At 50.1% G+C, this 22,566-nt stretch overlaps 1 protein-coding gene across 9 annotated transcripts in view; it reads right to left on the bottom strand.

The window, feature by feature from the left end:
• Positions 1–255: 255 nt before the first annotated feature.
• Positions 256–22,566, bottom strand: part of FAM110B (family with sequence similarity 110 member B) — a 131,792-nt gene continuing 109,481 nt past the window's right edge. For 5 of the 9 annotated variants that reach the window (XM_060115862.1, XM_060115864.1, XM_060115866.1 and 2 more), the window contains one exon: positions 256–3,127. In XM_060115862.1, the coding sequence (XP_059971845.1) occupies positions 1,681–2,793 (1,113 nt within the window). In that variant the 5' untranslated portion in view covers positions 2,794–3,127 and the 3' untranslated portion in view covers positions 256–1,680. The other 4 variants (XM_060115863.1, XM_060115868.1, XM_060115869.1 and 1 more) reach the window with 2 other exon arrangements.

Raw genomic sequence — 22,566 nt, 5'->3', positions numbered from 1 at the left:
AAAGCAGCAGCAGCATATTTTAGGAACCTCGATGAAACTATTTTAGCAAAAAGCACACTGCTCTAACTACAATGAAGAACACGGCTGTTCAGAATAATTGTGTCATGGCGAAAATAACTTAATGAAATGCTGCTCCTTCAAGACCATCAAACATCTGCTTCTGGCTCACGGTCCAAGGTGAAAGTTCCATGGAGCGAGCAAAGGAAAGGACAAAGAAACCACCACCGTGAGTGCCTGCACCAGCGCTATTTATTAGAGTAACTTTTCCTTTTTTCCGTCTTAAAGATTTCATAACAATTGAAGTCTGTACAAAGTCTTACAGCATTTACACCGTAGAAAGTGTCCTATTAGCTGATGAAGCCTAAGGCACTGCTGCTGGGAGCTCCAGAGCGTGTCTACAAGAGCAAGGAAGCTGGGCACTGTAGGTGGACCTCTCTGCTACAGCAGCTGATGGACACCTAACTAGACCACCTGGAGGACAGGTTATGGGGGAAAAGGAACAAGCTGATATGCAGCTCTAGGGACCACAGGCTGTTAAAGCTACCTAGAGTTGTGTTTCTAGTTACCTAGAGCGTAACAAAGGTCCACAGCCTGACAGATTAACATATGCGCGAGGGCACAGTCACGCTGCTCAGATCTGGTTCAGCTACCAAAGGTATTGACTTGTGAATGGGAGGCTCTATACCGATATGGCTGCTATCTCCGTTTGTGTTCGTGTCTTCAGAAAGCTCCCACCTGCCCAAGCCCCACTCCCCTCTCCCTTTATCAACAACGACAACAAAGGGAGGTAAGAGAATCCGCATGGGATTAGTTCTTGACCAAAAAGCCAACTTAAAAAAAAAAAAAAAAAAAGACATTCAGTATCAGCTCTAGGGTGGCCATTCTGTCAAAAGATTAACAGTGGAAATTTCTGAATCAACCTAAATCGGAACAGTATCAACAAACCCCGCTAACACCCAACCTCCGGATTTAATCACCTTCATTGTATCTGATTGTCTTTCCTTGGGGTCAGCATTACACAGAACCACCAACATGTACACACCGAATCGGACACAAAACGTACGTAGCACCGTCGCCCCAACCCTTACTTGAGTACGTGGCGAGCGGATGTCAATACCTACATGATTAACAGCGGGGTCCCCACTTTCTTCCTCAGAAAGCCCAGCCCGGTTCTCTCTCGGGTCAGTCACTATCTGTCTGGTAAGCAGACCCCATTTATTTTCCCACTGTTTCGGTCTCCAGTGTAGGCAGATTGGCTTTTTGTTTTTTTTTTTTTTTAATTTCAAAAAGATGCTACTCCCAACTTAAAAGCCAGTGGATAAAACTTTTAATTAAGACACCATAGCGTGGGATATAAAAACACAGGAACCACATAAATATTGAAGACGTTGTATATACCGTTTTCCTTGTAAACAGTTTTGCTGAAGATCGAAGCCCTAGTGTGAATCTGGCCTGGAACTTTTGGCGGATGGCGAGCGATCGGCCAGGCTCTGCAGCGATGGTGGCCGAGGACGCCAGGTCAGTCCCCACGTTGGCGGGCATGCAACTTGAAAGACATTGCACAACAAGCAACACAAAGAGAGTGGAGAAGCTCACAACACCGCAAGGAGACCTCACAACCTCCATAACTGCCGAGGCACGGACAGAGACCCCACCTCCCTCCGCTGCGCGCGCTTCCTCTTACACGTGGGACACCTTCTGCGACTCTCTGGCTTGTTTGATGCTATACAACCACTTGATGATGCGAGCGTTTCTCTCGATCGCGGAGATGCCATAGGGCACCCGGTCATTGGCACTGTCATCGTTTCTAAGGTCACTGTTACTGTCCTGAGACTGTTCACAGTCCGAGCTGATCATGCTGGCGCTGCGGAAGTTGAGGGAGATGATGTCGGAGTTGGCGCGGGCGAAGTTCTCCATGCCCAGGGTTTCCAGCTCCTCGGGGTCCAGTCCGCAGTAGTTGAAGAAGCGCTCCACGTCGGCGTCCACCCGGAAGTACCTGTCGCTCAGGTCCGACTTGGACCGCTGGAGCGAGGGTCTCCGGCCCACCCCGCAGGCCGGCTCGGCCGCCTCGGCCTCGGGGGACCTGACCGCGGCCGGGGCGACGACCTTGGGCTTGGGGGGCAGCGGCGGGGCGGAGCTGCTGCAGGGGATGGCCTTCAGGGGCTTGGCGCCCGTCACCTTGCGGATGTCCGAGGAGCTGTGCGACACGTGCAGGAAGGAGTCGGGGGCGGGCTCGAGCGGCCGCCGGCCCACGTGCGAGCCGCCCTCCTGCGGGCTGCCGCGGCCGGGCGTGGGGCGCACGCGCAGCGACTCGGCGAACGAGTGCCGGTGCAGCTCGGCCGCGTCGGCGCGCGGCGCCGGCCAGTTCCGCGCGCCGTGCTTGTGGCCCGAGCCCGCGCTCGAGCCCTCCGAGCTGTTGAGGATGTTCTTGAGGATCTCGAGCTTCAGGGTCTCGCGCGGCGCGCCGCCCTCGCTCTTGGCGCCGCCGCCGAAGCCCTTGAGCGTGGGGCTGCCGAGCGCGCGCTTGGCGCCCGGGCACACGGGGGGCTTGGCCAGCACGGCCGGCTTCACGGGCTCCTGCTTGGCGTTGATGACCTCCTGGCTCTTGACGTACTTGGCCTTGTCGGCCTCCAGCCGCTCCACGGCGCTGAGTCGCTTGGGGTTGGGCTCCGCCTGCCGGCGAAAGTAGTCGGGCCCCTTGTTGAGGATGCGCAGGGGCACGGCCGACGTGAAGGTGCCGGCGGGGCTGACCGGCTTCACCATGCTACCTGTCTGTAGGCTCTCCGTGGGCATGGCGGGCGCTCTCTCCCCGGCGGCCGTGGTGGATGCTCGTCTGCGCGCCTCCGGATGCGCCGGGCAGACACATGTGCGGGCGGCACAAAGGGCAGCGGACGGTCCGGAACCGAGTGTCAGCGGCGGCGGCGGCGGCAGCAGCAGCGGCGGCAGCGCCTCATCTCCCGGCTCGTTCACCGCCCCGTGGCTTTCGTTTCCTCGCCGCCTCGCCGGCCGCCCGGTGCGGAAAGGCCCCAAGCCCCCAAGTTCCTTTCAGCTGCTTCGCCGCCTCCTTTCTCCTCCCCGAAGGATGTGGGAGTCTCCGCCAGGTCTTTGTGTTCGACTGCAGGCAGAGCTGAAACACACAACAACCAACCGCGGGTTAGGATGGGCGAGTGACATCACGGCTGCAGCAACAGCGGAGCCGCGCGCCCCCGCCCCAGGGCACCCCGCCGCCCGCCCGGGAGGGAGGCGATCCCGGCGGCCGCACGAGGCCCGCGCCCCGCGCTCGGCGAAAGAGCGGCAGAGGGTTCCCACGCGCCAACTCCTCCCGCCGCCTTCCCAGCGGGGAGACCCGCCTCCCGATCACGCCCGGCTGGCATCGCTTGTACCCAAACCCCGGAAACGCTAGACGAGTGCAGAAATGCGGGTCGTTCCCAGTTCCTGAAATGCCAGTGGGTTCCTGAGAATCCCTTTGCTGCTTTAGGCTACAGCATCGGTGACGTCTAATATGCCTCCTTTGCAATGAAGCAAACCTTCAGACTTCTGTCAATCTCTCCTAACACTTCAACAAGCACCCAACTCTTCAAAAACTGAAAAGGTGGGCGAGAAACGGCAGTAGACACGAAAATATTTTTTTAAAAGTCAACATTTTTATCTTATTTTTGCCAACCAATATATTTGAAAACACATTCACCTGCTAATGGAATGTGTATGAAGTTCAACCCATTAAACACAAGCTTATTTTTTAACCAAAACAAACAAAAACCAAACAAAAAGCCTAGAAATACTTCTAGATCAACCATATAAATAGATACTCTGATTATAAATGCTCCACAAATTTTTCACACAATGAGCAGAATCAAGTTGCTTTGTGCTATGTATTTTCCCAGATCCCCTAGAGAACTAAGAACACAATCTTGAGGTGTCAATCATACCTAAATATGTTACTTTATGGAAAAGTTGTATAATGGGTAAGCATTCATGGGGCTTATTTACGGCTTTATGAACAACTTGACTCCCTCACGCCCCCACCCAAGCCCACTATAAGGAAACACTCATCAATACTCCCAATATAAACCTTGAGGGAGGCTTTCTACTTAGAGCTTAACAGTGAAACATTTATCTCTGCAGCCCTCTGAAGTCCAACCACCTCTCTGCCTGTCACTGCTGGCAGAGAGCACTGATGAACGCATCAGCCTTCCAGAGCACTGGTGAAAGACCTTTTCAGCATCTTTGGTTGTAACTAGGAGTATTAAGAGAATAATGTAGTCAACTAACTTGTCAAATAACTAATTTACAAAATAAAGCGGTATTACTATAAAATGATCTGCTTTCACGGGAAGAAAATGAAGTGTCTTAAAATAAGCTTGGGGCGGGGGGCTGATATTTTTCCTTAACATCTTTTAAAACTCTTAATCTCTAAGTACACCCATCGTCCTGTTTCGTTAGAGACCATTTTGGTAATCTGCAAAAGGATTCGTTCTCATAAAAAGATTTTCCTATGCAAGATGTAAGAAGCCCCAAGGCAATTCCTCCGTAATGATTTCCTTTAATTGTGCGGTTCTATTATGATACTTCATTTTAGTTTAAAAAATCACCTTCTCTCACGAAGATGAAATAAGATTGCTTCTTTGAACATATTCTGAATGAAATACCAGAGGAGGAGTGAGGATTCCTCTGCGGATCCTCGGGTCTGCTCATCCACCACCCTGGGTACCTCTCACCCGGAGGACGAGCCTGGTCCTCCAGGAGGGGGCTGGAGCCAGGGCAGGCAGCGGAGCCCGGGCCCCGAGGCAACCCCGCTGGATCTCCCCTAGGGCACCTGAGAGCCCCCAGGATAGGCCTTGTTTCTCCCCAGCGCATATAACATCTTCACTGGTTACCTCTGCAGCTTTCAAAATGTGTCCGCGGAGGGGACAGTGCCAGCAGGTTCAGGGGCAGAGTGAAGGACACCACGGAAATCTGTGCCGGTGACCATTGTGCCCAAGGACCAGGGCACACCCCCAGCAAGTGGGAAGATGGCCCAGCGGGTGGCAGGAGGTAGAGCCTCCCCTCCTTCCGCTGGGGCCTTCGCTCCTCACCTGTGACATGAGTGCTTGGACGAGATTCCCACTAGTCCTTCTCCCTCTAAAAGCACGTGGCCCTGAGGGGCTAAGGACCAGTGAGTTATTTCCAGTTTCAAAAAGGGCCCACGGGAATACTGGCCTGTGAACTCTTCTATGCTTCCGGCGTTCACTGTTCTTAGGAGAAGGTTCTTCACATGATGAGTTGTAGTTATCACGTGACGGTCACTGGCGGTAAAGCGCACGCTGGCCCGCACGACCGTGTTCTTTTCTAATTCCATCATATTCGGACCGGAAGCCCCAAACGGCCACCGCTACTGACCGACTTTCCAGTGTGCCGAGCTGTCTGTCCAGGGGGACTTTGGTGCCGCTCAGAACTCAATGAAAGTCATCTCTCTGCACTCTTAGGACTGAGGACTCCCAGGCTACTTTCTAGGAAGCATTTCCCGGGAAGCTCGTCTTCCTTCCGCCCTGCTTTCTGTCTTCACGGAAAAGAAGGCCTGAGAATGGGTGAACAGAGGCCAGAGCCAGAGGACGGCCCCTCCAAGCACCCCCACTGTGCACGCCATCCACCTGAGGAAGCAGTTACTAGACACAGAACCAGCGTGACAGTTTATGTTAGAAAAACAGTAATCATTTGTAACTAATTTTATTTTATTATTTTTTTTTTGTGGTACGCGGGCCTCTCACTGTTGTGGCCTCTCCCGTTGCAGAACACAGGCTCCGGACACACAGGCTCAGCAGCCATGGCTCACGGAGCCAGCCGCTCCGCGGCATGTGGGATCTTCCCGGACCGGGGCACGAACCCGTGTCCCCTGCATCGGCAGGCAGACCCCCAACCACTGCGCCACCGGGGAAGCCCAGAAAAACCGTAATCATTTGTAACTAATTTACACTCCATTTCCTTTGTTTCTACCCCTCTTCCGTCTGTCTTTCCTTTGTCATTCCCAATTTCCCTAATAACTGTCAACACACTGATGATGTTTAGAAATGACCGTGGTCACAGAAGAAACGTTCTAATTTAAACTCCCGGAGGTGGGAAGGAAAGCGTCTTATTAGAAGGCTGGAAAGCCACGGAAAAAGCTGTAGGAACTGGTTGGGTGCTACAGGATAATAATACGGTACAGTTGATGTTTTCTACCTGTTTTAGCCAACGCACTACTTCAAAAATAATGAAGGTGGCAAAGGCTGCTCCTTCTCTTTGTGACATAATCCTTAACTTCTGCTCTTTTACGTTTTGATGTTCAAACAGTGTTGGCTGGGACGGAGCTGTACAGACCCACCCAGAGTTTTGGAGCGTAGACTTTGGTGTGATGCAGACCAGGTACATTCAAGACATCTGGAAACCTGGAGCTACATCGTGATGTCACAAATATGATAACCATGGCCTGTGTTCAGGGAGCACCAGGCACATGGTCCTCTGCTGATGGCAGCCTTGCCCAGGCCCCTGACATCAGGACAGGCCCGGGCATTGGTGGGAGCAGGCCTGAAGGGGCTTCTATGCCTCTTCATCTTGTTTCAGAAAAATGCGACCTCAGCCACGTGAGGTTTCATCCACAGAAGTAATTATCCGGCCCTGCTTGATCCCTGATGGAGGGCTAAGGAGAGAGAACACAAGCCTGAGGGAAGCTTCCATTCACAGACCATTTTGCCTACATCCTACCCCACTGAATATCCATTTAAAAATTTCATGAAAGCCTAAAATGGATTGGAGAGAAAAATGTGGCAGAACTGAGGGACAGAGTGGCCCTCCGAGTCAGGGCAACGTGAACTCAACAGCAGCCCGGGCGGGGGTCATCGTGGGCAGAGCTCCCCCAGCAGCTCCTTCCCGATGGAGGACCAGGGCCAGAGGGGTCATGTTATCTGCGTGGGGAGGGCGGATGGGGCCCAGAGCCAGCCAGGGGCAGAGGACACCGGGGCAAAGACACGGTGACTCCTGCTGGCTCTAGGGATGCCTCTCAAACTTGAATGTGCCTGTGCATCCGGGGATCTGCTGGACACCCCGGACTCTGCATTTCTCACCAGACCCCAGGTGATGCCCGGGGAGCTGGTCCAGCCTTTGAGTGGCAAGAGGAAATGGGAAGAATCTCACTCTTGTTCCAGCGGGCATCAGAGTCGGTGCTAGAAGCTGGCACGGAGAACGTGAGCCAGGCTTTCTTGTCTCTTACATGAGTAAAAGTCTGGGGCTTTGGGGACATGGAAACAGCAATCCCAGAGAACTGAAACTTCCAAAACCAAAGTGGCCTGGATCCGTCTAACTTCAAATCTGCCAGCTGCTCATGGGGGCAGTTAGGTAGAGACCAGGACCTGGGCTGATGGGCGACACTGGGGAGACCCAGCACGCTGGTCTCAGAGCATTGACAACCCTGGGGGCAGTGAGGGATAGAAAGTGAGCCACCGTACACACAGTTTATGTGAAAGAGGCTTAAAGCCAATTTCCTGTAACCCAGGCAACGTGAGCCTCGGTGCCTCCGAGGTCAGTTGGATCACGGTGACTGTGGCCTGCGTGAAGGGGCCTCCAGCTACGGGGCTGCCGCGGGGAATGGCTTTCACAGTTGACACAGCAAACCCAGATTTCTGTGTGGTGTCTCTTGATTTTAAGATTCAATCATAGAAAACACCGTGGGCCATGTGCTTCTGGTAAAGAGAAACAGACAATTAACGCCTAATTGATCTTTACATTCCAGGCAGGAAGACAGTCCTGCAGCTACAGCAAGCACCCTGGGAATGAACATAATCTCAGATTCACCTGTAGATGTTTCTCAAATATGTGAAAACTGGTCATTTCTCATGTGTTATGGCAGAAAAAAGGTGAAATACTGCTTTAAAGAGGGAGTCTGACTAATTCCACTCTGAGTCACCTAAAATCTCGGTGTCTAGATCTCATCTATGAAAGTGAATGTGTTGAATTCGGTGAGCTTGAAAATGTTTTCTGCTCAAACATTCTTTTTTTGGCTGCGTTGGGCCTTCGTTGCTGCTCACGGGCTTTTCTCTAGTTGCGGCGAGTGGGGGCTACTCTTCGTTGCGGCTCTCATTGCGGTGGCTTCTCTTGTTGTGGAGCACGGGCTCTAGGCACGTGGGCTTCAGTAGTTGTGGCTCCCAGGCTCAGTAGTTGTGGCTTGCGGGCTCTTGAGCGCAGGCTCAGTAGTTGTGGCACACAGGCTTAGTTGCTCCACGGCATGTGAGATCTTCCCAGACCAGGGCTTGAACCCGTGTGCCCTGCATTGGCAGGTGGATTCTCAACCACTGCGCCACCAGGGAAGCCCCGCTCAAACACTCTTGGAGGCAAAAAGCAAAAGAAGCAATTTACCTTTGAGGTTAGTAAGAGCTCTGGAAGAACCAATTCTTCTAGTTTCAGATCACAAAACATTTACAATCTGGGCAAACCTGTCCTATGTTGCTTTCTGATTTTTGGGGGAACAGCATCTGTGCTTACTGACTTTAGCCATAAGATTCCAACTTGACTGGGTCCACCTTCATAACTGTATTCTTGGTTTTTCCCATTTAAGAGCAGAGAAACCTCCTTATAATTGAAGTAAGAATGAAGTCTCAGATGACACCATTAGCTTTTGAATTCTTTACAAATGTAAGAGAAAAGCACTCAAAATCGAAGAGTGCTGAATCTAATTCAGCTTACTGAGTTGTGGGCTGGGTTGAATCCATCGATTAGTACCTAGTGACTGAGCAATTACGTGTAAGATGTAAAGAAACAGGAAAGTCATGGCAATTTAGAAAAAAATATTCAAAACACACACAGTGAATATTAATTAAATAATGTTGATCAGTGTGCAGGACTGTCACAGTGCACTTCCCCACCAACCACTTCTCGGGAGTCAGATGGCAGAGCGGGAGGGAAGAACCCGAGTAAAGGCACGGACGCGGGGCCTCCATCCTCAGGGAAGCCCTCCACTGAGTTCGTGGTTCATTCAGGAAACCGGAAACACACCTGACAGCCGTGCTGGTGGCGGGGGGACGGGGACAGACCTACTGGGGTGAGGGTGGAGCAGGTGGACTTTGGATTTCATGCAGAGCAATGGGGGAGCCCTAGAGGGTGATCATGCATCAGTGCAGGGCCAGGTCTGGAGTTGTAAGAGCTCCCCTGGCTGTGGGGAGGGACCAGGACGAGAGGGGAAGAAGAAGCAGCTGCAGAGAGGCTGGAGAGCTGCCCAGGGGAGGGAGAGGCAGTGGGCTCTGAGCGGAGGCCCCCCGGGCACGGCCCGTGGGTCCGAATCCTGGCTCTGCGCCGTAAGGGCTGAGTAGCCTTGGGCAGGTCACTTCTCCACCCTGGGCCTCAGGTTTCCCATCTCTAAAATGGGGATAATGATACCACCTACCTATTCAGGGCACTTGAGAAAGTTAAATAAGGGCACAGAGGCACTTCTCACTCACGTCACCCTAATGAGGAGGGGGTCTCTGGGGGTGGAGAGAAGTGTGGACAATTTCAAGAGATGCTTAAGACCTGCACTGGGCCGAACTTGGTGTCGGTCTGGTTGTGGAGGGATTCCGGGCTTCCTGCTTGACTGCTGACACGTGGTGTGTGGGCAAGAAGCACACACTCTAGTCTCATCTTCCCTCGCTTCCTCCTCTGCAGCCCAGGCTTGAGCCAAACAGAACGACGGCGGCCCCCCGAACCAGCTGTGCACGTTCACACATCTGCCCTCCCTCTGCCCGAGACGACTGTAACCAGCAGGGTTTCAGAAGGAAACTCGTCCTCTCCTTAATACGCATCGCAAATAGCTAACAATGTTGTGGCCATCGTGAAAAGTATATTTAGAAGCAAGGTGTGTTCCTCAATTAAACGCTTAGTTCTGTAGGTTAAAGGAAGTAACGGCACTGCATTTGGAAGACGTTAACTTATCCATTTTAATTAATACGCCATGTTTTTAACCATTTTCCCTTTTCCTTCCCTTCCTAACGCCATTCACTTTATTAACTCCCTTTATGCTGTGAAAATAACTTATAAATTATGAGTGCAAAAGGAGAAGAACAAAAGTGCAAAGGTAAACGGGGGAGTACCAAAAGCATGTATCCAAAAAGGACTAAATTTGCACACGATAAATTGAACGGAAACTAAGAAATGAGAGGCCCACACATCTGGAAGCGTTAAGTCAAAACCACCGCCCTTACAGGACCTGTTGTTTGTTTCATTTACTGAATGACGTGCCTCCTCGCTTATTGGCTGGTGAAATCCCTCAACATCTATAATCCTGACGGCTGGATCTTCTCTTTTCTGACCTCAGTGTTGCCATCAGCAATCAGCTCCAAGCTGGAAATGAAATAATCCCATTGCCAACAACACTCTCACTTTGTATATTCTTGGAAACCATGGACTTGTCCTAACAACATTTAAACTTTTGATTCTGGTATCCTAGTCATTTTTTAGCTTACTCTTTCAGTTGGCTAGAGTAGGTCTTCAAATGTTACATAATAGAAAAATCCTTGCCCTGGGATTTCATTTTCCACCTGTTGGAAAATGTTCCACCATCTGTCCACTTTTTTTTTTTTTTTTTTTTTTTTTTTGCGGTATGCGGGCCTCTCACTGTTGTGGCCTCTCCCGTTGCGGAGCACAGGCTCCGGACATGCAAGCTCAGCGGCCATGGCTCACGGGCCCAGCCACTCCGCGGCATGTGGGATCCTCCTGGACCGGGACAAGAACCCGTGTCCCCTGTATCGGCAGGTGGACTCTCAACCACTGCGCCACCAGGGAAACCCCATCTGTCCACTTTTCAGCAGGTCCTTTAAGCCTTGTTTCTTTTGACACATCCATTCTATGCAGCCGGAGGAGAGAAATAGACGTTGGAACAGCGAAGAGATGCCGAGAGGCCAACTTTACCTTCTAGGCCTTCGTGGATACGGACCAAGGAGTGATGCCCTCCTAGGGCTCTCCTAGGGTGTGCCGGACACACGGGTGAGCAGCACACACTTGCACAGGCGTTTTGATAAATGCGAGGAAATTCCTGACAGTCGTGTACTGTATTACGGCAGCAGCCTCCAGGTGGCACTGTGAACTGAGCAAATCTGCAGGGAAGCACGGAGTGGGTACAACTCGTTACCCGCAGCACGTTGCCGTGATGTCAGGGAGTAGAGAAGGCGTGGGAGACAATGCCACCCAAGGAGCTGGTATCAGGGCTGACTCAGCTCTTTGCTCAGAGCTGTGGTTTGGACCTTGGCGTGCGGCGACCCGCACCCCAGACAGAGGGCTGGATTCAGGAACCCTTCCCACCTCCAGAGAGCCTGACCCAGGTCTCCTGGAGCTGACGGAGGCTGGCTGTAGCTGGAGTCTGAGAGGTCTAAAGAAAGAGTCTGTGCTGGACCCTCCACCCAGGACATGGGCCAGAGGAAGCTGCGTTTCCACGAGTACAAGGGTTTCCTAGGCCACACGTGAACTTGGGGAGAGGTGGTCTAGGGTTATCTTAAAAGGAACTGAGCCCAAAGAGGCACCCACCTCTAGAAAGCCAAGAGCCCTGCACTGAGGGGGAGGCCGTGAGTACCCCCAGCAGTGGGAGATGTGTGGCTGCCCCCAGGGAACTCGAAAGCTCCCAAAGAGAACGAGCTCTGGACTCCCCCATGCCCAGGGGATGACAGGTGTCAGGGCTGAGAAGAGGACCCCTGTCATCGTCCCCCCACACGTCCACAGACCCCCATGGACCTGCCCCCAGGTTAGAAGCGATGCCTAATACAGAGCCGGAAAGGAGCTGGGAGACCCACAAGGTTTATTCAGCCCCCTCCTCCACCGGGGTTTTGAAGCCAACACAGGCCTGAGCTGGGAGAGCGGGCAGCCCAGCTGAAGCAGGGTGAGAGGCTGGAGGTTTTCAGTCGTTCATGCATGAAACTGACCCGGGGACTTTGAATTATTTAAGATGAACCTGAAGAGGCTACGGGTCGTGTCGAGAGAATTCAGGGTGCGTTCTTAGGGCCTGAGAAAAGAGGTCACTTGCTTCCTGTTCATCCCCTAATGAATCCAGGCCAGACAGTAGAACCAGTCCAGGTGGCATCCTTCGGGGTTTCTGTCTGTTCGCCTGCTGACGCGGAGCCCCTCAGTCCAGAGCCAGGTCCAGGGTTCAAGGTCAAACGCGTTTACTCCGGAGCCCGGCCACTCACAGCTCTGCGACCCTGGGCACGTTCCCCGAGCTCGGTGTGCCTCAGTTTCCTCCTGACGGTACGCTCACCGTAATGACGCCTCCGTGTGCTGGGGCTGCCGTGAGAATTCCGCGAGGGAGCGCGTTGAAGGGCCGGTGTGTAGCATCGCGTCTGGTCCGGCGACGTGAGCTGTTGTTACATTTCATCCCCCATCATCAGGTTTCAAGCTTTACGGTCACTGAATGATCTTTTGTCTTAAAATGATTCCACTGGTCTCAGGTGAGAGCGTGTGTGCTATTTCTGTCAAAGTGGGTCGACCAGGCAGTTTCTATCTACAAGGTCACTCGTGTGACCCCGTTTTTATTTGAGCTACAACAAAAATATGTGGTTTCAAATTTCAAAGCAAACAGTTGTGCGAGTGAAACAGCCTAGAGAAAATAATAAAGCCATTATTAAAAATGAAATCAAACCTAAGGTTGATAGGAGAAAAAGAGCCGGTCAAATCGCAATCTGGGATGGAGTCTTGACTTGGATGTCATTCTCCAAGGTCATTTAGAAAACTCGTTCACAGGCTTCATTTTCATTTGTAAGTAAGTCCATTCTAAAAAGAAATGTCATGGGTTTCTTTTAAAATGCCCTACTCTTATTTAAGACAATTACAGGTAAAATGAAATCGAGAATCAGAAAAAAAAAAATCACATTTCTGGTTCAACAGTCTTCCGTGGCCAAAGGCAGAGAAAGTTTTGCTATAACAGGGCCACCAGCTTGTGTCGATGTCGGGGAGCCCTGCCCTGCACCCGAGATCTCAGAAGCCAGCACCAAAAATCGTTTGGAAATACAATGGCTTGCTTGATGGAAATAACGACAAGTAATGAAGAGCAGGGTGACTAGAATTCCTAATGACAGAGTTCCAATAGGACTGCTTGCCTTGTCCAAACAAACATAAAGTGATCCCATTTACGGCCTCTTTGGCCTCTCCTGGAGGGGGCTTCACTCGGCTCTGTGTTCGGCTGTGAGAACATGCGAGGCACAGCCAAACTCTCAGTGAGCGCCCCGGCCCTTTGCACAGGCTAGCCCCTTCAGGTCCCAGGCTTCGGGAGAACTGCTAGTTAACGTGAGGCTAAGAGTTAGCTGGCTCCCCAGTTAGGGTGACCAGGAGTATCTTCTAGCAGCAGCAATGACATCTCAGCAAACTCGAGGATTGTGAACTTTAGTAGCAGCTCATGGAGACACCGTGCAGGGCTCACACGCCCCATCTCATCCATCCTCACAATTACTCCCTTACGAGGGTTCTGATCCCCCTTACCAGCAAGAGGGTAAATACTTGCAAGTGGCACCCCAAACAGAATCTGGGGCTGCGTGGATCTGGGGACCCGGCATCTGGTTGTCTCACTGACATGGGTTGTAGGCACCCGCAATTTGCATTTTTCTTTGGCTGTGTAAACTTGCACATACTCTATGGCAGCCGTAGCAGGGTGGCAATATAGACAGAACCTTTATTTGTGAAAATATTTTCAATTTCTAGTGAAATAAGTATGTATTAAATATGTGTGTGAATACATGTGTAAATACATATGTGTGTAAATACTCTGAAATAAATATGTGTTAAAACGGTGACATGGGCTTCTCTGGTGGCGCAGTGGTTGAGAGTCTGCCTGCCGATGCAGGGGACGTGGGTTCGTGCCCTGGTCTGGGAAGATCCCACATGCCGCGGAGCGGCTGGGCCCATGAGCCATGGCCGCTGAGCCTGCGCGTCCGGAGCCTGTGCCCCGCAACGGGAGAGGCCACAACAGTGAGAGGCCCGTGTACCGCAAAAAAAAAAAAAAAATTAACCTGTTCATAATGGCCATTTCCTGTTAAGCACATATGATGTACTAAATGCACAGAGAACTGTACTAATGCAGTTTAAAGGTTTTACGATTCAATCCCACCAACATCTCTAAAGCAAGTGTTATTATCCCCACTTTACAGATGAGGAAAGTCATGTCCAAAGACACCAACAAAGTTGTCTAAGATACTTGGCTGCCAGGTGGCTGAGGGCTCCACACCTGATCTGCATACCTACCCCTTGGTCCACCTCTCCATGTCACACCCTCATTCCAGCTCTTAAAAAGATGGGTGTGATGTAGTTCTAAATGGTTTACATTTAAATAATGTAAGTGCATTTACATTAGGAAGCCACACTACTTGTAGTTTAGTCCCGAAGCTCTAAGATCTACTCTCTTGGCCATTCACTGCTGAGTACCGGCTTCCCCTAGCAGGAAGAGGAGGACAAGAAATCGCTTAAACTTTTTCTTACATCAAATAATCATGTTACTTGCTTATAGCTTAAATGCACAAGCAGAGAAGGTGAAATGTTTATCAACTCAGTTCCATTAATTTACTTTTCTTTCTTGACACCAGTGACTGCAGATCCATCAAAGTTAGCTGAGCTCTGATGAAAATCATGAGAGATTAAAAAGAACAACAAGCAACAGAGACTGTGTTTCATTCTGCCTACAACACGGAGCACTTGGAGAGTAGGGAGAGCTCACTTTTTACTGCCATTCCTACTGAAGCCCCCCGCCGTGTACACAGTAGGCACGCACTAAAATGGGCACCCAGCTGAACTAAAATGTAAAACGCAAAAGCCTCAGTAGACTACCTAGCACATTATTTTATATTATAATAGCTCAATGATGCCCTCAGATAAAAAACCCAGGAAGCGAACCTCAGGATGCACTGCTTATAAATTTGAAACAACACTCCAAGTGCCTCCTTTTGATTGGAGAGCTTGGGGCACCGGCACACAAATGCACAGGAACTGTTTATTCACAGCTTGACGGACACATTAGCCCTGAACTGTGCTTAGAACACAAATACGGTCCAAAGGGAAATCAATACAAGGTAGAATTTTAAAGCAGAACCAGTAGGTTCTGCTTTAAAAAAAAAGAATACTGTTGATGTTATTTGCCGAGCAGCACCTAGAATTATTTTCCATCTCTGGAATTAATCCTAGTGCTGGAGAAGTTCAGCAGTTGTTAACACAACGAGTTCTTTGCCTCAAGTGTACTCAGAAAAGACAAACAGTATTTTTTCACTTTTAAGAATTCAGACTGAATTCTGGGACAATTCAAAGTAAGACAGGCAAGTCTGTAGACACCTATTTTTGCAGCACATATTTTAATCTTTAGCACTTAACACGTCTCACATAAACCATTTTCAAGCCTAGAACGGCATGAGGTAAGGCTTCACCACAGTCTACGCTGGAAACGTCATTCTGGGGTCCAAGCGACAAGGAGCTCGGGAGCGGCTGATACGGTCCCTGCACCCTGCCCAGGCCCGTTCCATCTCTGCTCCAAGCTGGCCGGAGCGAACGCAGCGGGCAGGTGGCCAAACTGCTGTGCTCTGCGGCCACAGGCCCTCCCCGCCTGTCCGTCCTCCCCTGCCCCCAGGGCCCCCTCCTCCCGGGCACGCTCTCCGATGCCGGCACCTCCTTATTCTGCTCCCAGCCCTGGCATCCCCCAGCCCTCCTTTGCCTGGCCTGGACCAGAGCCTTCCAAGTGTCCCCAGATGCACTGCAAAGTCTTTTCTGACCTCTCGTTCTGCGTCCCATCCCTCCTGCCCGGCACTGCCTTTCCCCAGCCACGGACACCTGGTCAGTCCAGCGTAGCACCGGACCCTGCGGGACAGCAGAGCTCAGAATCTCTCGTAGGGACCCTTGTCTAACATGTGTCCAGCACAGGATGTGTGCTTGCCCCAATGCAAAAGAATAAAAAGCTAAGGCTTTGCTTACTTCCCCACCTTCCTACTCCTGCTGCCAAAACAAACAAACAAACAAAGCCAGCTCACTGAAGAGTCTCTCTAAGGATGATGATAATAAAAAAAACTATATTAAAATAATCTTGATAAACACTTTAAAAGCTACAGACACTGCTGGATGGACAAAGCAGACCTTCCGTGAGATCTGAAAACTCTGCTTCCATCTTCATTCCAACACAGAACGCTTTTTAACCTATCCCTTCACGCTTGTCTTTTAAAATGAAACTATCTGCCTCTATCTTGATTAACTGTTTGTCATTCCTGTTTACTAAAAAAAAAAAAATGACTCATCCAAAGTGAAAAAAGGGAGTTGGCTTTTAGAAATAGTTTTCTTTTTCCTCAGTCTCTATCATTGTTTAAATTTGTTTAGTGAGAAATGAAATTTTCTATTATTTTTTAAGAAGAAAGGATTATTTTGCTTGGGGCGAGAGGTAGTTGTTGATGTTTACAGCTTCCTGGTATCTGAAGCTTTTGATTCTGGGCGCATCACTTAACGGCTCAGGAGAGAAACGCAGCGGCAACCACTTATGGGGACTCTTCCTTCTGCAACACCTCCGGCCAGATGGGATGGACACCTTAGAATCAACAAGTATCACCTGTCCTACTTAGCAGATGGGGAAACTGAAGCTCGGAAGGTTTAAGTGAGTAGCCTGAAGCTGGTCAGTTGAAGAAGCAACCCCAGGTCCTTCTGTTTTCTAAACCTGTGCCCTGGTACAGCGCTCAAAAGTCATGGAAACGTCCCAGGTACAGCCCTCAACAGTCATGGAAACGTCCCAGGTACAGCCTTCAACAGGCATGGAAACGTCCCATGTACAGCCCTCAACAGGCATGGAAACGTCCCAGGTACAGCCCTCAACAGGCCTGGAAGCGTCCCAGGTACAGCCCTCAACAGTCATGGAAACGTCCCAGGTACAGCCCTCAACAGTCATGGAAACGTCCCAGGAACAGCCCTTAACAGTCATGGAAACGTCCCAGGTACAACCCTGAACAGTCATGGAAACGTCCCAGGTATAGCCCTCAACAGGCCTGGAAGCGTCCCGGGCTGCCAGGGGTGAGAGGGGCTGGATATGGATGGGAGCCTGGAAGGGAGGGAGGAAAGCACATTAGCTGGTGCCTCCTCCCCACGCCTAACTGGAGGCTGCCAGGCCTTAGGCTGCTTCCAGAACAAAGCCCCTTTCCTGCTGTGGTGGCAGAATCTGTGTGCCCACTACCAGAGAAGCTGGAGTTCGCAGTACTTGCTGTGCCAGAGGAGAAAGCAGTGAGCAGGAGTTAAGAGGCAGGAAGATGCTCTGGAAACTCTGTGGGGAGACGGCATTCCTAAAATATAAAGAATCGGCCCACTAAATCCAAGTTGCGGCAGTGACAATAAGAGCCCCTCGGTAAGATTCTCTAAGGAGCTCTCCAAATTTCACTGCTCCCTCTGTGGGAGGAAAGAATTATTCTAACACCTTGCTAAGGAAATGAGAATATCTTCTGAACAGCAGAAAAATAACAATCTAGTCATCACCTGATTCGATAAAAATCAGACTTCCCTGCACTTGCCTGGAGGATTGGGCCTGAATCCTCCAGGCCACGGAGACCCACCCAATACGACAAAGACCACTTCCTGTGATCCTCCCACCCTCAAGGGACAGACCCCCAAGGGGGCATGTTTATACAGACAGAAGATCTAGAACGCGCAAAGCACCAGTTATGTATCTGTGCCTTCAGAAAATAATGTTTACCGAGCATCTACTCATGCCAGGCAGTGAACACAATATGGATGGGGCTCACAACTATGGCAGAAATAAATGCAATATGCAGCATGGTAAGCCCAGGCGCTAAAAAGAAGGGGAGAACCCGGGTTCAGTGAGGTGGAAACTACTGCTGATTTCAAGAGTGGGGGACAAGGGCTGCTGGTGTGTCCCAGGAGCTTCGAGAGGAGGTGAGGGCTGGAGGTGTCAGCAGGATGAACAGAGGGGGTTTTTCTTTAAGACGGTAGAAACGACAGCACATCTGTATGTTGACAGGAGCGGTACAGTGGAAAGAGAAAAACCATCGCACAGGTTGCAGGAGAGAGATTTCATACGGAGGCACTGAAAACAGCGAAATAAAAGTGAGAAGCAGAGACCTTCGCACAGGGGTAAGTTCTGGCTTACAGGCGTCAGGAGGCTCTCCGGGACTTTTCACACCTGGCCCGGGACATCGGAGGAGACCTCTGGAGACGATGACAGTGCTAGAGCAGTGGCAGGGGCCAGCACTCCTGGGGGTGAGGGCAGTACCTGTACGGACCCTCCTCGGAGCCTGAGCTGGGCTCGGGGCAAAGAGCACCTGCCGGGGCCGACGGACGCGAAGACGGGCAGTGATGCTGCTGCGGGGACACAGACCCGGTGAACCAGCAGTTACCTCCTAGTACAGATGCTGAGCTGTCACAGGAGCAACACGGAACAGTGCTGGGAAGCAGCAAGTCCCCATTTGCGTCTCCTCCTGCCAAAAGCAAATCATCGGATGGATTATAATTCTATCTCCGAGCAGAGAGAGGAAGAATGTACTGCTTTTGCACATTTAAGGTTTAACCACGGGGAATCAGAGACCCCAGGGAAAAACAACTAAGTCGTAGAGTATATAATAGCCAAGGAAGGGAACGCAATCCGTCAACAAAGACCACTCAGTGCCTACCATGGGCCAGGAGAGGCCGATGTGCCTGAGACGGAAGCAGTGTGGCCATCACAACATTCACAGTGTGCCAGCTGCAGCCTGCACAGTGCAGTGTCAGGGCGGGGAGATTCCAGGGGACAAGGGCCGGGGAGCACCCGAGTGGAAATGAGCGGACAGTAACCCATAACCATTCCGATGGGGAGATGGGGAAAGGCATCTGGGAAACACAAGACAGAGGACCTAGAGGGGTAAGAAAACAGCAAGGAGAAAGGGGCCTAGAGAGCAGGTGTGACCCTGGAGGACAGCGTCCTGGCAGAGAAGGGGCTGGCGGGCCCCATCCTCCAGGGTCGGGGGTCAGAATACGAGCTCTGCACTCCCAGCTCCACTCTTTACTCCCATGTGACCTCGGGTCTCTGTAACCTTCGGGTTCCTCACCTGCACCACGAGGATGACAGCAGGAGCCCTTCCTGGTGTGTTGGGGGTAATACACGTTAGCCACTGTCCTTTGTAATGAGCTAGAGACAATGCCATCAGAATGTCACAGACTGTAGAGGCAATTTGTAGATCGATTTAAGGAATTTTTTTTTTTTTTTTTTTGCGGTACGCGGGCCTCTTACTGTTGTGGCCTCTCCCGTTGCGGAGCACAGGCTCTGGACGTGCAGGCTCAGTGGCCATGGCTCACGGGCCCAGCCGCTCCACGGCATGTGGGATCTTCCCAGACCGGGGCACGAAACCGCGTCCCCTGCATCGGCAGGCAGACTCTCAACCACTGCGCCACCAGGGAAGCCCTAAGAGAATTTTTAAACAATTAAAACTGTCCCAAACTGGTATTAACTCCTTTGTAAAGAGTGAGCTTTTCATCCCAGAATGGGCCTGTGCAGACGAAGCCTTGCCATCAGCCCAAGAAACTTTAGAGGGGATTCCTGCAGTGGATGAGGGGTGGCAGATGAACAATAAGTCCTGTGATTCTTTGAAACTTTTTCTCACTGTTGATATTTAATTTACTGTGTTCAAAGCAAGAAGACAGGAACACGGGGACAGAGAAAGCATGCAGACAGAAGGAAGGTTTGAAGATAGACTGTATGTAAGGTATTGATCACTGAGCGAAGAATTAAATGGAATATATTAAGAGCGTGAAGTGGATTAAATCTCCCAAGAAACAGAGAGTAAAGAGGAGGAAGGCATGAGTGAGGTGGGGTGGATGGACAGACAGCAGGACCCGACTGTGCTCGGAACGTGGTGGACCTTTCCTTCCGCTCTGTTCTAGTCGCCCCGCATCTGCAACACGGATGATCTCTTATATCCTTTATGGCCTTGAAATTCTCATACTTCTTATGCAGCCTGTTTCTCTATATAGAACGTGCGGAGTTCTTTAAGCAGCGCACAGACTCTGAAACTGCCCATGAGTTTACAGCCTGATGGAGGGAATCACTGCCAGGAACCATTTATGGGGCTGAGGGGTGATGACCAGGGCTGAGGCAGCCTCTCCTGTTACCGAGGGCTGGATGGTCCCTGTAGTAAACATGCTAACAGCAGTTATACTGGCGTGTAATGTGTCAGCCTGTGTTTGCGATCACGTCACCCCAAATTCTTCAGAAAACATTTAGCCGGCAACTACAGTTTAGTAACGGACTTATGAAATTCTGCAGTCAGGACCTGGTCTGTGTGCAAAAGGAAGCCATGGGCTCCTAACTGGGAGATGTTGCCAGAAACCACTTTGGATGCGATGCCGAAGTCTCCAGTCAAATGTATTTGTGTAATTTCTCCTCCATTAGCTTAGAGGGGATCCAACACTTCTGCGACATTGTTTATTCTTTACTGATTGCTACAGAGAGGGGATTGGACTTTTCTCTTTTGTTTAACAGCCTTAAAGGTAGATGGAGGCTTTTAAACATTCATGTTCATCTATTATACTATTTTACTTACTAAGGGCCTCTAGATCACTCCAATCGCTGTTTCTAGAACTCAAGGAGGTTAGAGCTTTCCTGTGTTTATATCTAGAAAGACATTGCAATAAATGAAGCCAATGTATATACCATAAAGACTAAATTGCTCCCTTTATCAAGCTACAATTGACCATTAAAATAAAACTTACCTTAGGGAGACACTGGAAAAAAGAAACTATATAAAAAAGCTATGGTCTATCTCAGAAAATATTTCAGCAGTCCATTTCTAGTCTTTGGTCAGAGAACTACTCAATATTCAACTTCTCATTTTTCAATGCCAGCTTTTCTCAAATATTATGATAAACACTCTAAAGTGACCTACTTCCCCTGACACCTAAGAAAAGTGATGTGTCATTTCAAAATCCATTTCTCCCACTTGCAAGTCAAGCAACAATACTTCTAGAGTCATCCTTCTCTGCCAGATGGGAGAGTCTCTTTTAAATAAAAATTTCAAGAAAAAAAGTTATTCTGAAACGTATCAAATGTTCCCTTCTAGCCGGTAATTTGGAACAGTCCTTGGGTGCAGCTCTCTAGCTGGAACCGGAGTGTAGACTGGGGATCCTCATGACAGAGCCTGGCAGGGAACTAGGCAGTAAAGTGATGTAAGGAGTACAGAGATTCTCAAAAAGCAGGGTTATCTAAGAGGGCACTTGGCCTGAGACCCCTACAGGGACAGGAACACTGAGTGCAGAGCAGATTTTGGACCCAAGTGGGTCTACGTTTGAATCTTGCTTCTGTATCCTCTAGCTTTGTGGCCTGGGGCAAATAAATTCTCTCTAGGTACTTCCATTTTCCTGTCTGTAAAGTGAGGATCCTAACAGCACCTTCCCCACAGGGTGGCTGTGAGATGACGGGGCACAGAGAACAGAAGGCACTCAGCATGGGGCCTGGCTCACAGAAGGCAGGCACTGAATTTTTACAGTAAACGTGATTGAAAGCACTGAAAGTCCCTATAGGTATCACAGGAAAACCATTTCCCTGGTCAATTTATTGTTTTCAAGTCACATAGAAGTTCCAGATGTTCTTGTAAAAAAGAAATGCATCAAAACAGAATCTGTATCTACAAAAGATCTTTCTGGGATTTGGAGAGGCATTGCACTAAATCCGTTTAGCAATGGGGGAGGAATTGACATCTTTCCTGGATTGAGTCTCCCAGTTCTTTAACATGGTATGTCTCTCCATTGATTTAGACCTTCTCTGATTTCTTTCATCAGAGTTCTAGAGTTTTCAGCACATGAGTCCTATATGGGTTTTGTTAGGTTTACACTTAAGTATTTCATTTTTTTGAGCCATTGTAAATAGTTCTGTTTTTTTTTTTTTTTTTTTTTTTTTTTTTGCGGGACGCGGGCCTCTCACTGCTGTGGCCTCTCCCGTTGTGGAGCACAGGCTCCGGACGTGCAGGCTCAGCGGCCATGGCTCACGGGCCCAGCCGCTCCGCGGCCTGTGGGATCCTCCCGGACCGGGGCACGAACCCGTGTCCCCTGCATCGGCAGGCGGACTCTCAACCACTGCCCCACCAGGGAAGCCCCAGTTCGGTATTTTTAACTTTGGCTCCCACCTGCTCATCACTACTATACAGAAATACAACTGACGTTCGCATGTTGATGTTGTATCCTGTGATCTTGCCAAATCACTTTTTTAGTTCTAGGGTTTTTTTGTTTTTTGTCATCTCTTACTATCGAGAACACAACTTAAGGTGCAAACTTTGGCCTCAAAATCAGAAAGACCGGGACTAAGTTTCCTAAATTGCTCCAAAATTCTAAAATGAAACTTTGCTTTGAAAAAAAGTGTTTTTCCCTTATTATGGTTCCGAAGATGGCCTGGGTTGGAATATGTCATTTAAACAGTACTGAAGACAGTAAGGCACTATCATATGAGCTTACTCTTGCCCAGGCAATACCAAGGGGAAGGGGTACGAGCAGATGAGACCAGAAACCAAAGAAAATTAATACATTCCTGGCGCTTCTGAAACAGTTTCTCAAAAGTATTTTCACATAAGGATTCCATCATTCCAACAGAACAATTCCAGATTTCAATAGTTTCCT

Source organism: Mesoplodon densirostris, chromosome 13, assembly GCF_025265405.1.
Source record: "Mesoplodon densirostris isolate mMesDen1 chromosome 13, mMesDen1 primary haplotype, whole genome shotgun sequence".
Lineage (NCBI taxonomy): Eukaryota > Metazoa > Chordata > Mammalia > Artiodactyla > Ziphiidae > Mesoplodon > Mesoplodon densirostris.
The sequence above is the reverse complement of the archived record's forward strand: the minus strand, read 5'-3'. Positions and strand labels throughout refer to the sequence as shown.